Source organism: Emydura macquarii, unplaced genomic scaffold (genome assembly GCF_026122565.2).
Source record: "Emydura macquarii macquarii isolate MOO-44397 ecotype Brisbane River unplaced genomic scaffold, CSIRO-AGI_Emac_v2 contig_2805, whole genome shotgun sequence".
Taxonomy (NCBI): domain Eukaryota; kingdom Metazoa; phylum Chordata; order Testudines; family Chelidae; genus Emydura; species Emydura macquarii.
In genome coordinates, this window is record NW_027132942.1 from 1,847,277 (window position 1) to 1,861,208 (window position 13,932).

General features: G+C 39.6%; 1 protein-coding gene across 2 annotated transcripts in view; it reads left to right on the forward strand.

Moving 5' to 3' along the window:
• GPBP1L1 (GC-rich promoter binding protein 1 like 1) overlaps window positions 1-11,910 on the forward strand; it is a 38,874-nt gene extending 26,964 nt beyond the window's left edge. For both annotated transcript variants that reach the window (XM_067567811.1, XM_067567810.1), the window contains exons 6-11: window positions 476-548; window positions 2,295-2,488; window positions 8,147-8,305; window positions 9,734-9,858; window positions 10,630-10,732; window positions 10,994-11,910. In XM_067567811.1, coding sequence (XP_067423912.1) covers window positions 476-548; window positions 2,295-2,488; window positions 8,147-8,305; window positions 9,734-9,858; window positions 10,630-10,732; window positions 10,994-11,140 — 801 coding nt within the window. In that variant the 3' untranslated portion in view covers window positions 11,141-11,910. The remainder of the gene's footprint in view (window positions 1-475; window positions 549-2,294; window positions 2,489-8,146; window positions 8,306-9,733; window positions 9,859-10,629; window positions 10,733-10,993) is intronic.
• Window positions 11,911-13,932: the final 2,022 nt, after the last annotated feature.

Consider the following 13,932-nt stretch of genomic DNA (forward strand, 5'->3'; position numbering starts at 1 on the left):
CTGTCCTCCCTCAGCTCAGAAGTTCTCAATTCATATAACATTTAGGATTTAACCCTCAATTAAAGGTGGAATTCATCTTCATCACCAAGAGATTACATACGTCTGGTGTCAGTATAATATTGGTTAAACTGGTAATGCCTAACTATGAAACTGAGTATAGTTATGAGGAATTGGACTTTGGACATCACAAGGTGTATTAAGCCACTGATTAATATCAAATTGTAGAATCTCTCTCTTAATTACACATTAGAAACTCTTTAAATAAGACTTCTCTCTTTGCTTGCTCTGTTCCCAACACAATCTGAAAGGGAAGGAAAGTTAAGCTCTTCAGGGCAAGGACTGTATTCATTTGTACAGCACTTAGCACGAAGGGATCCTGGTCCATGGCTACGGCTCCTGGTGCTACAGTAATACTGCTGATAAATAGTAGCATGTGCAATCTTCTAATGTATCCAACCGTATAATATTTTTACAGCCATCTTTGAATCCAGAAGCTGGAAAACAGAATAACCAGGGCAAACCTTTAGGGACACCTTCCGGAGTGTGGGGTAGGTAAAGATGTTTACATCACTTTATAGAAAGCAGATAACCTCTTGTAGAGCTGAAGAATTGAACTATTTGTTGAAACTCTAGTTTTTCCACAGAGGAAGATTAAACTGTGACTAGGCAGCTACCTCTTCTCCCTCCATTCCTTCCTTTCTTTATCTCTCTCTTCAACCTATTTGCTGATACTTAGAGCTGCACTTGCTACTCTTAGGAGAATCTTCTCTTCCATTTTGTGCTAATGGCACATGATATGTACAGGAATTTCACTGATCTATAATTGTTGTTACTTCCCCCATGGATTCAGCAGCCTTTCTAGTACACTTGTGGGTGTGGAGTGTTGGAATGAAATGATCATGAAAATACTTGATACTGCATTGCTAAATGCAGAATCAGAAGTGCAGTATAGGCTTGAGAGGACTAAAGCTCAGCTCCCTGTTTTTAAGTATTACTGAGGTGGTATTTATACTGGATATACAGCAATGCTGTACAAACATACCAGGTTGTGTTCTTATGTTTTGGCTTTTTTTCAAATTATTTAAATAAAATAGTTCTAAATTCATGTATACCGTACATGAAACATCTGTTCCCGCCCCTGAAAAAAGCTAGGCTGATACAATTGATTGCCTTCTATGATGAGGTGAATGTGAGAAAGTGGTGGACGTGCTATACCTTGACTTTAGCAAAGCTTTTGATATAGTCTCCCACAATATTCTTGACAGCAAGTTACAGAAGTATGGGTTGGATGAATGGACTGTAAGGTGGATAGAAAGCTAGCTAAATCATCGGGCTCAATGGGTAGTGATCAATGGCTCTGTGTAGTTGGCAGCCGGTCACAAGCGGAGTGCCCCTGGGGTCGGTCCTGGGGCCGGTTTTGTTCAACATCTTCATTAATGATCTGGAGAATGGGGTGGATTGCACCCTCAGCAAGTTTGTGGATGTCACTACGCTGGGGGGAGGGGTAGATACGCTGGAGTGTAGGGATAGGATACAGAGTGACCTAGACAAGTTGAGGATTGGGCCAAAAGAAATCTGATGAGGTTCAACAAGGACAAATGCAGAGTCCTCCACTTAGGATGGATGAATCCCAAGCATTACTACAGACTGGGAACCAATGGGCTAGGTAGCAGTTCTGCAGAAAAGGACCTGAGGATTACAGTGCACAAGAAGCTGGATGTGAGTCAACGGTGTGCCCTTATTGTCAAGAAGGCGAACGGCATATTGGGCTGCATTAGTAGGAGCATTGCCAGCAGATGGAGGGAAGTGATTATTCCCCTCTATTCAGCACTGGTGAGGCCACATTTGGAGTATTGTGTCCAGTTTTGGGCCCTGCACTATAGGAGAGATGTGGGCAAATTGAGAAGAGTCCAGTAGAGGGCAACTAAAAATGGTGAGGGGGCTGGAGCACAGGACTTAGGAGAAGAGGCTGAGGGAACTAGGCTTGTTTAGTCTGCAGAAGAGAAGAGTGAGGGGAGATTTGATAGCAGCCTTCAATTACCTGAAGGGGAGTTCAGGGAGGATGGATCTAGGTTATTTTTAGTGGTGGTAGTTGACAGAACAAGGAGCAACGGTCTCAAGTTGCAGTGGAGGAGGTCTAGGTTGGATATTAGGAAAAGGTTTTTCTCGAGGGTGGTGAAGCACTGGAATGGGTTACCTAGGGAGGTGGTGGAATCTCCATCCTTAGAGGTTTTTAAGGCCCCATTTGACAGATTCTACTTATATTTTGAGATCATTTTCCCTTCTTTTTGTAGAAAACCCTCCCAGTGCCAAGCAACCTACCAAGATGCTGGTCATCAAAAAGGTTTCAAAAGAGGATCCAGCTGCCGCCTTCTCAGCTGCATTTACGTCACCAGTTCCTCACCTTGCAAATGGTAACAAGACCACCACAATTGTCCCAAGTGTCTACAAAAATCTGGTTCCTAAACCTGCAGCTCCTCCTTCCAAGGTACAAGGGCTTCCAATTGAGTTACTAAGTTTATCGAAGGGGCATTCTCTCCCTTATGTAGAAATGGCCACTTGACCAATAGAAAGATTAAAGTAGTGCAAATGGAAAAATAAAACTAATGAACTTGCATGGTAACTTATAAGGTAGGCCTGTCTTCTAATAAAACTGGTGTCCGAATTATGTTGTAACAATACTAGAAGACACATTGGTTGTGTCTTTGTATGAGACTAAATTGTGTCCTAACCATGCTAATGTCTATTGGAATTGGGGCAGGTGCATGGCAATTTTGAGGTCTTACCTAAATTATGTAAAAACACGCAGATGGAGAGTAGTACTAGTAACAGAGTAGAGAGATTGGATTGTTCATATGGCAGTTCTGTTGCACAATTCATCCTTGGTGCCTGAGAGATCCAAGATAATACTTTTCCAAATAGAGACATTTATCATGAGGCAACTTTCTGTAGCTACAGTTATTGCTTTGCCACCAAAGGATAGATGCAGATGTATCCTAATGGTGGATACTAGTTGAGTGAAGTTTCCCCACTCTGAGTAGTTACATGTGGATTGTTTTAGAAAATCAGCTGGTTTATGTGCTTCTGTAATCTGGTTTCTCACTGGGAAAGTTTTGGGACTTTTCTGAATTTTTAGTGTATCTGTTGACTTTTGTCTTGTTAAACAGCAGGATACAATCCTGTTTTGTTCCTTTCCCCTTCCATAGGGATTAGGAGTATCTTCCTTGGAGCCTGGGGAATTCCTCTCTTTAATTCATGGCTTAGAAGGAAACATCCCTTAGAACTTCTTCCCCTTGGCCAGAGGAAGCTCCTGTTGAGTGATTCAAGATATTTGGTGGTGGTATTTAGAACTATGTAAGAAATTATATCAAGTGTGCTGCCAGCAGTTTTTGGCTAAATCTGCTGGAATTTCACCTCCATCGTAAAAGCTACAGTTGCTTTTACATTTTAAGAGCACTGTGGGAACTAACTGGGCATGCACAGAAACATCCAAACCATCAGCTGCATTACCAAAGTGCAGATAGCTCTGCCTATGTAGAACTGTGAACTGAAAGTCAACACTGAGGACTTTGAGAGAGAGAGCCCGCCCAATAGACCACGTGGACCATACAGGCGCGCACTAAAAGTTCACTACATTCAAACTTTTCATAAGAGTTTAAAATGGGGGACCACTAGGGAATTCTTAGACCATCACCTGTCAGGGATGGTCTAGATCAGCAGTTCCCAACTTTTTTGAGTGTGCCAGACCCCTTTTCAACCACCACATGCTACTAGTTTTATTTGTAATTGTACATTTCCTTGGCGAGGATGTTTTTCTTTTCTGCGAACCCCCCGTAGTAGTCTCGCAGACCACCAGGGTTCTGCGGACCACAGGTTGGGAACCACTGGCCTAACACTAACAGGGTCTACACAGGCCAGTTAGTCCATGGCACACTAGTGTGCACCAAAATTTACACCACCTGAAGCAGACAAGACCTGAGTTCCATACTACTCTTTAAAATAGGGTGCTGGGCTCTCGTGTTCTTTGCTCTTCCCGCTCACAGCTATTTTCTAGCAATGCATGTGGTGAGCTTTGGGAACAGTTCAAAAGGTTTGGGATGTACTGATGTGTGTACTGGTCCTCTTCAGCTATAGTGTCGTTTGTCAGTCTTGATGGAGAACGTACCCCAGTGTTCACCTTCTAGGTTGTCTTAATTTATAGATTAAGTGTCTGGAAAATTCCTTGGACTTGAAATTTACTAGCATTTCAGCAGTCTAGTAATGGTAGCCTCTTCTGCCCTTTACTGTATAGGTGATATAACGCTAAAAGGGACTCTCCAAGTAATTTACATCCAAAAAGCTGGGTTTGGGCTAAAAATAGCTTCCAGACCCTAATGAAGTGTTTTCAATACACTTTAAAACACATTTTACATTAAAACTTCTTCTGCATTGTTGGGAAGCAAAACACAGTAGCTGTGTGCTGATATGTAAAAGCCAGAATATGAAACTAGTCAGTTTGTGTCCAAACTGAATAAAGTACCAAAGGGCAAACAATATAAATAATGGGAAAAGCTCAACAAGATTTTAAGAAATGACTAGTGATTGAGTGCTTCCATTTTTGGGTACTATGATTGGTACCTAAAAAGGGCCTGATCTTGAGAGTGCCAAGCTCTCATCATCTGAAAATCTACTCCCTTTAAGGTGTCGGGTTGGGCACCAAAAATTGACACACTCACAGTTGCTAATCACTGCTTGGCCATGATTTTCTATATCTTTAATTTTCAGTTTAAATAATCTGAGATGGTGTTAACAATACTGATAATGGGAAAGAAGTTAAACAAGTCGTATCTTGACAGTGTTCTTTAATTTTAATAAACGATGATGTATTTACGCAGCCCTAAGAATCTTTCTTTTGTGGGGCTGTTCTCTCTTGACCTTTGGTTTTGAAGTCAGAAATATTCCTAAGAAGGTTTTGTTAACTTTGTAGAGCTTGAAGTTGTGTAGATTTTATTTTGAAATTTATTAATTCTGAACTTTCACCATTTTTTAACCCCTACATGAGGGGTAGTCAATTCTTTTCTCAAGGTCCAAATTTCTTGATCAAAGTATAGTCAAGATCCAGACTCCAGAGAAACATTTTTTGCACTGAAATAATGATAATAAGTAAATAAAAAGATTTTGCAGTCTGTTCAAAAGTGTCTGGATTTGGCCCATGATCCACCTGTTGACTACTCCTGCCCTACACCATGAGTGTAAGATATTGGGATATTCTTTTGGTCAGGAGAGACAATTCTGTGCAAAACATGAAATTTGAGGTTTCCAAATTAGGAAATAGCCAACTAATAATGAGTAGTTCTGGGTTTTATGTAATTAAAAAACGCATGGAAATAACAAAACTGCCAGTCATCTCCTTGACAATTTTGCTTTTATGTTGTATTTTTTCCCCTCTTGCTACCTCTTTGTGTTAGATTGTAAGCCCATTTGGGCAGGGATTTTGTTTTCCCTTATGTCTGTACAACACCTAGCACACTTTGGGCACTACTGGAAAGTAAATACATAATTCATATAAGCTTCCACCTCCAGGTAAGAAATACCAAAACAAACTTAAATGCACTTGTTATCCAGTATAATAGGTACTGCATATAACCTTTATAATTTGTTGTCCTAGGCAGCTCTTGCTGTCAGTCTCTGACCTGCAAGGATGCAGGGTATTAACCTGACACTCAGCAGAGAGAGCCTGTAATTCAGTCTTTCTACAGAGACCAGTAATACTTTTAAAAAAAATAAAATAAAAAGCTGTAAAAGTCCACTCTGTTGAACTTCCACCAGCATTGTCTGAGTGGTTACTAAATTAACAGAAGAAACTAGTCTGAAAGTTGCTCTGTTGTGTGTTCCCATAACATCAATAGCTGTATCCAGCAAAGCTGGAAATGATTTAAGTTTGTCCAACCTACAACTGAGCAGTTGCAGCTGTAATGGCTTTTATTTCACCTGCCCTTTAAAAAAGTTAATTGTTTGAGAATTGTAGTCTGAACACAAGACTGGGACCCTGAATTTTAATCACCTCTTTGCCACTGATGTGGGGAAAGTACATTAATCTCCCTCTATCTGCATAATGGTAATAATAACTACCTTACAAAGAAGTGTTCTGAAAATGAGAAACTCTGTAAAAGTATAACACTGACATTACCACAGAGTCCTGGGAATTAGCGAGAGAGAAGTCCTACTAGATCACCTTAGTCTCCCTGAGGACTAATGTAAGATTCTTGCCTACAAGTGCACTTTTAGTGCTTTATGCAATCCGCTTTTAAAATCCTAAGGGATGGCACTTTCACTGTTTTCCCTTGAGAATATTTTACAATCTTATAGGCAGAGTACTGAAAATGAGCATTGTTTAAGCTCATTACTTTAGCATATCCTGCTTAACTATATGAGATCTCTGTGGAGACACCTCCAGGAGTTAGAGACTGGGACCCATACACCTGTCTTTTCTTTCTGATTTAAAAGAGGCAATGTGAGAAAGATGATTGTAAAATAAATAAATCAACCATGTGCACTTACTTTGGTTCTATTCTTGTAAGTCCTTCTATTAAAAGCTTTGTGTAGTCAAAATTAAGATGGAGAATTTGAGAATTTTATCACTTGTTATAGCTGCCTTTCTTATCCCTTAAAACCTGTAGAATTGAGGTCTTTATGTTAGCATTTCTGTATAGATGTCTTTGAAAAAGGCTGCTCTAGCATGGATCTCAAGAGTATTTTATTGGCTATCATGCTTGAATGGGTATTCCAATCAATTAGAAACGTCAAACTTTCTTACAATCTGTCACTTGCACAGTCAAACTAATTACCACTCTCAGAACTTTAAATTAAATTCTATTCTGGTTTTCATTTTATCCTGATAGTCACTCATATTGGCTGTGAAAGTTTCACAATCACCTATTTGCTTCTCCCAGTGCTGTACTAAACATCTGAAATAATTGCCTGATGAATGTTACTGTAAGATGCTAGTGTTTATAATATAGACTTCTCCATGAGAGGTTTACTGCATCCTTAGCATTACATGTAACTTAGAAATAAGGAATCCAAGCAGATAAATATTTTGAGATCCCTTTTCTTTGCTTTTGTTTCTGCTCAGAGGGGTTCTATGCTATACCATAAGAATTCTTTGCAAAGTAGTTTTCTTTGGCATCCTAAGGTCAGTGTCTGTAGGCAACACTTCAGCTCCAAGAAAAACATCTGAAATGGTGTTGCAAGGCTCTTCCAACTCCTGCAATCAGGAACTATTTGAATATGCACCTGTTCTGTTCTCTTACATGCTTTGATTTTTCTTTTCCTCCTTTCACAATTTGTGAAGGAAAGGGATTGTTTTGTGTATAAGATTCTGATGTGGTGTTGTGACCTCTCCATACAGTGGAGAGTCCAGATGAATGACAATAAGATTTGACTTCTGAAAGGACCACCAGACATGAATGCCATAGACAAGTACTTCAGGCAGAGGGGAAGTCAGGAGACTGGAACCTTAATTTATTTTTATTGTAAATCCCCCCCTATAAAAATGAAACCAGTTAACTACATTGAAAGATAGCTGCTATACTATTAGATACCATCACATGTAATCAATACTACTGAAGACAACAGGAGATCAGTTTTGTTTAATTTAACTGGATAGACTTTATTTGGCATAGAGAACGGTTGTCTGGCTATAATGGAAGTTGTGTGTGTGTGGGGGGGGGGGGTGATTTTGCTAGTGGGCAAGAATCAGTAGTATATTCCTAGATCATTGCAAGAGCAGAGATGGAATTAACCTGGCGGTATGCCTGTGAGAGAGCTCTCATTACCAAGACGCATATTATGTGAAGAGCAGCACAAGCATGTTAAATTCATGACAACCTTAGTTAATGGAGGTAAAGAAACAGTTGCAGCAGTGGAAAATAAGAATGGGTTGGAGAAATTCATTCCAGGTTGGTGAGGAAGGAAGTGGATTTGGAACAGTGCAGCCCCATGCTTGGGTAGAACTCTGAACTGAGTTCTTGTGGGAAATTGCCAGTCAGTTCAGGAGACAAAGCACTAAAAAAAGTGGATTCAAACCCTGAACAGGGCTTGGACACAGCTTTTCTTCAATGAGTATTTAATGAGTTCTCTAATGTGTTCTACCTTACTTCTCTAGAGTCCTTCCAGCACCACCCCTCCCATTGAGATCAGTTCTTCACGCCTGACTAAGCTGATGCGTCGCACCGCCGATAAGAAAAGTGAATTCCTGAAAGCACTGAAAGACGATAGGAATGGAGAGATCACAGAGAACAGAGAATGTGACAAGTTGGAGGATGTAAGAGGACTGCCCACTTTCCTTTCCTGGGAATTGTGTATTTTAAGGGACTATAAATAGAAAATGATGATAAAGCATGTAATTCAGGCACTGGCAGATCGATAGCAAATTCTCTACCAGTATATAACAAACTGTGGCCTCATTATTTACCCAGTGATAGCATGGCTGCTAGCTAGCCCTACACGTAGGGAGTAGAACTTATCCTTCCCTGGACAGAGAAATGCAGGCTTCTGGTACTGGAACTAAAGAAGATTCTTAACTGTCAGTAGTAGCTTAAATCCTGCTTCCTGAGCTCTAGCCGCGAGAGGGTGAGAATTGTAGATGGCTTCCATTCTAGGGTGTTGATATGTGCAAGAACACATTCCTGCCAACCATCTGTTTTAAAATGCTCTCTTCTGTTTGACCAGTTTTAAAATGTCTTAACATTTTTCCCTAGAAACTCCTCTCCAGAATGGGATGAGGGAAGTGATTGTTTTTGTAGATCCTAAACAAAAACACTTGAGTTCTCATGTTGCCTTTGCTTGATCATTTGCAGCTGTTAATTAACAAGCACTTATTCTCATAGCTGGGCTGCCAAATTAGTAAAGATGGTGCACAACAGAAAAGAAAGAAAAGCCATAACCTAAAGAAATGCAGGAGGAAAATTAAAATATCTGGCAAATGGAAAAGTGCAATGTTTGGTAAGAATTGGCAGGATTCTAAGAGGGCTTTCAAAAGAATGGGAAGGAACAATATTTTAGAAGAATGCTTACTCTTTAAATATCATTGAAGGACTGAAATCTCCATTGATATAGCCTCGTACTGATAGCATAGTTCTGATGCCGTTTAAATCAGTGCCATTTCCGTTTACACCCTATTCAACAAACTACATTGAGAAAATGTATACTGGAGCCAGAGTAGTTTAAATGAATTTGGCACTGGTGAAAGCGCAGGAGTGATGGTCTTGGAGACTTGAACAAGCCCTGCACAAGCAGCAGCACAGTTCCTCAGTCTACCAGTGTTTCAGTTGTGATGAAACAGGGCACCTCCAAGGGTCAAAGTGCAGTCTCCATGGCTCATTTAGTCTTTGGCATCTCCAAATCCATAATAATGGTATTGTGATGTGGACATTTGTCCCTTTAAAAATTAAACTGGAGTCCACCAAACTCACTTTGCACCTGTTGCCATACCAGTGTCGGATGGCAGCTGCTCTCTGTTATTACCAACTCATGCTCTGAAGCATTGACTTAAGTTGAAGGGTTTTATTCTCTCTAGAGCCATCCATTCAAAAACACTAGCTTCAGGACTTGAGCTGTGCTGTGTGTGTGTGTGTGTGTGTGTGTGTGTGTGTGTGTGTGTGTGTGTGTGTGTGTGTGTGTGTGTGTGTGTGTGTGTGTGTGTGTGAAGGACCAGTGTCTCGATGTGATTTGACTTGAATTTTTCTTTTAGATGGAGGGCAGCAGCACACCAGAACCAAAGGAAAACTGGGAAGAGAATTGCCATCAGAATGGCCTTTCTCTCCCTTTGATGGAGGAGGGGGAGAACCTGTCTCATTCACTGGAAGCAGAACACAGGTGAGGAGACAGCAGAACATAGGCTGAAGGAGATGTCTCATGAATCATTTTGTCACATTGTGTGAGAAAAGGGTAGGTGCTTAGAAGAAGATTCTAGTCTCCAAAAACAATAGTCTTGCATATTCTGAGCTGCAGGTGTGTGGGCTTTCTTAGGGTGCTGGGGCTGGTAGAAGGAGTAGCAAAACGTAAAATACTGCAGTGAAATTCTACCCTCATCAAAGTCAATGGGGCCAAGATTTCACTCAAGTTCTGTAATTAACCTCCTAATACTCCTTCTAGTTTTGAACTTGTCACCACATCTCTCCTCCCAACTCTATTTTTGTAATGCTTCTATGCTTTGAAAGTACATTAATTTGATAAGAAATTGCCCCAAATGCTATAAAGCTGTGAGAAGTGGGGAGAAAGTACATGTATATCTAAATATGCATTCTGGTTGTGTGAGCGAGAGGAGCATGATCCTCTGTGTCCCTGTGTAATTCACTAGCCTTCTCTCTCGCCTTCCTTATCATCAAAATAAGAATATTTACCTACTTCACACTACTACCTCTTGAGGATTAGAGGTTTGAAAAACACTGTCTAAATGCCTATTATTATTATTATTATTTATTATATAATATTTATATAGCATTTTCTAAAACTAGAAAACTCTTCCTGGAGAGATCAGTAGCAGTTTAATAGAAAAATTGTATACCTTATGCACTTGGTAAATTTGACTTCTCCATTTGCCTTTTTGATTACTTTGAACTCCCTGCCCCTTTTTTTATGAACCAGATTATTGAAAGCAATGGGATGGCAGGAGTATCCTGAAAATGATGAGAACTACCTTCCCCTCACTGAGGATGAGCTCAAAGAGTTCCAAATTAAATCAGAGCAGGTATGTTACAGTTCTTGCCATGACTGCTCTTTTCCCCCACCTCTTTCACACACAACTTCCACAGTGTAATTTTTAGACTATCTCTGAATGACAAAGCACTAAATAGAACTTGTGTATTGATTTAAAGTTGTAATTTTTCCCTACTAGACAAACATATTGTTCCCACTAGAAAAATATATGTACTGCCAAAAATATATATTGTCACTGACCTTTACTCTTCACAATTTAGCTTTTTCAATCTATTTTTCTTTCTTCCTGTAGCTAAGAAGAAATGGATTTGGAAAGAATGGATTTCTTCAGGGCCGCAGCTCCAGCCTGTTCTCCCACTGGAGAAGCACTTTTAAGACAGAGTTTGAGGACTCGGACACAGAAACTAGTAGCAGCGAAACGTCAGATGACGATGCCTGAAAGTGGGCACAAAACATTTAAAAAATAAATAAAACCAACCCAATAAACTCAGTTCATAGTTCAACATGTTTTGGGGTTGTATAAACTAAACAGAGTTTATTCTGTCTCCAGTCTGTTCAGTTTTTCTTTTGTTGTTGAATACTTCATGCACAAGGGAAATAATTGTATCCCAAAGAAGAGAGAAAATTGGCTTGTTTAGCTTTTTCTTTTGGTTTTGCCCTTCTGCTTAATAGAAGTTTGTGCAGCTAGCAAATTTGTGATGAGAATCCTTCGTCAAGCAATGCACAAGTTCAGTCTTGTAAGCAGGATACAGGTGACTGACTGATCTTTGCAACAACAAGCTTCTAATAATGCCGCCTGCATTACATAATGTTGCGCGGTAACAATGTGCTAAAACAATCATTGTCAATGACAAAAATGGCTATTGAAGTTCTAATTGTGTTAAATTAATGCTAATAACATGAATTTTTTTATTTTTTTTGCGGCTCGGGGAGCTTCATCACTTAACCAGGCGTTTGTGGTTTTCTTTTATGGGTACAGCTGTAAAATATTTGGACATAGGAATTGTTTGTGTTCTTCTTGCAGCCTTGATATTCAGGGTGGATTGTAAAATATAAATTTTTTGTGAGATTTCAAAGATTAAGATTATTTTGATAACATTATTTACAGATTTAAAAAAGTGACTATCACATTGAGTCTGTATGAGGGGAAAAAACTACTGCATCAAAAAATAACTAACTTGGAATAAATATTTTGCATCAGTTTGCCAATTCTAGTTGTCTTTCTTATGGAAGGAAAACTTTCCTTAAAGGGATATGGAATTGCGGAGTTTTAGTAGCACCTGGAAATAAACACTTTCTTTCCCCCACTGTTTATTTCCACTTGGAAAACATTCTGTTTTCTGGGGTGCTCAAATGCAATAGCTAACCTAGTCCTTTTTAAAAGGGACAATGGTGAGATCATAATTAGCCCTTATCTGTTTCTTTTAGTGTAAAGAAAAAGATGCAATTTAATTTTTACTATTAAAGCGGTTTGCTTCCTTCTCCCACATCATTCTTCTTCCTCTTCCCCCAATAATATAGGTAGTGAAGCTAGACTGTTTGTAAAATTTTTGTTTAATAGAAATGTTTTAATGATTTTCTTTTAAAAACATTTCAATTAAGAGAGCTTCATTTGGATTTAAAAATTCCCTTTCAATGTTGTAAGAACAAACAGCAGCACCACACTACAGCATAAGAAATTGGAAGTGAAAAATGACCAATCTGTTTATGGCCTAAACTGGGTGCCCCTTCAACTTCAATTTGTATGCTAGCAACCTTGGAAACAGTCAGCAAGAATGTTAGCTTGTTAAATGTGGTTGCAGATCAGTTGGATGAAGCTATATACCAAGGATGAAATTCTAGCCCCATTGAAATCAGTGGCAGAACTCCCATTGACTTCAGTGGGGCTGATATTCCACCTTAGCTTTCTAACACATCCCACTAAAATAGCTTCCGGTCAGACTGAAAATGGTACCATGTTAATAAATTTAACAATGCATTGGTGGATCTTTTAATTCACTTTTAATAGCATCTTAAAACCCCGAGAACATTTTTCAGTATACCCTAAATTGCATTTAATTTTCAAATTTTGGGCCTCATTAGTTTCACATTATTGCTTTGAAACTGTAAACGATCTAATTTAATAAAAGGAGGGCTAAAGAAAACATTTCTTTACCCCTCTCCTCTTGGAGCCAGTTTTCAGTCTTGTGGGGTCCATCTGACTCTGCTTTCTGAAACAAAGTTGAAAGCTATAAATCACGTATCACATCAACTAGTCCCTGTTGGTGTGATTTGAGAGATGCAGTTCTGGGGCTTGTTTATATGAAAGCTGTACCAGTTTAATTTAAGGTGCAATTTGTATCCCATTTTGTTAAACTAATGTGAAAGGTGTGTTGGACCTTATTTTGGTTTACAACAGCCTTAAGTCTTAGGAACAGATTTAAGCTAAGCAGCAACAGGTTTACACTGATTTAACTAAACCTGTTTGCACCAGCAACTTAAATTGATTTTAATTTCTGCATGTAGACAAGGCGTTAGACAGCTAGGCTTTGAGGAAATGGAAAGAAGATACAGCAAGGAATAGCTTTCCTTCTGTTTTTACTGACTTAATTTCACCCATTCCCAACAGCTCTTCTTCGGACTCGCAGAATAATTTCCATTATTGCTGTGCCTATAGGAAAAACAGTGCAATGGCTTATGGGAGAGCTTCTGGCATCTGTAGTGGATCAGAGGTGAGATGGACCCATAAAATGGCTGGGTAAGTGGAGTAGCAGCAGAGACATCCCAACCCTAGTAACTGAGGCTCTCGGGGGAGAGAGGGGAGAACAGTGGAAAAAGCTGCTTCACCATCCCAGCAGCCAGATTGCAAACTCTATGCTTACCAAGGAACCCATTAGCCAGAGTTAGATACAAAATGCAGGCTTCCATAGCAGAGTACAAGGATAGCAGGTTAGTAAGAATTCCAGCCACTGGAAGTGGATGTTGGCTTTCTCACCAGTGGCGTTGGCTTCTTAGATGAATTATTGATGTTCCAAGGAAAGGTGTGGGCTGTTGCATGCAGTACACAAAAATAAAGATGATCCCTCTTTAGAGCTTTATAGTCTGAATTAAAGAAGATGGGATGCACTGAGCATTCCTGAGGAATGAGTCAGGTGACCTCAAACCAATTCCATCCCTACCTGTGGGTAGGTTTGCAAACCAGACAAGCTCCCCTTCTGATTAGCTGAGTCAAAGGCTCACAATTCTGTAACA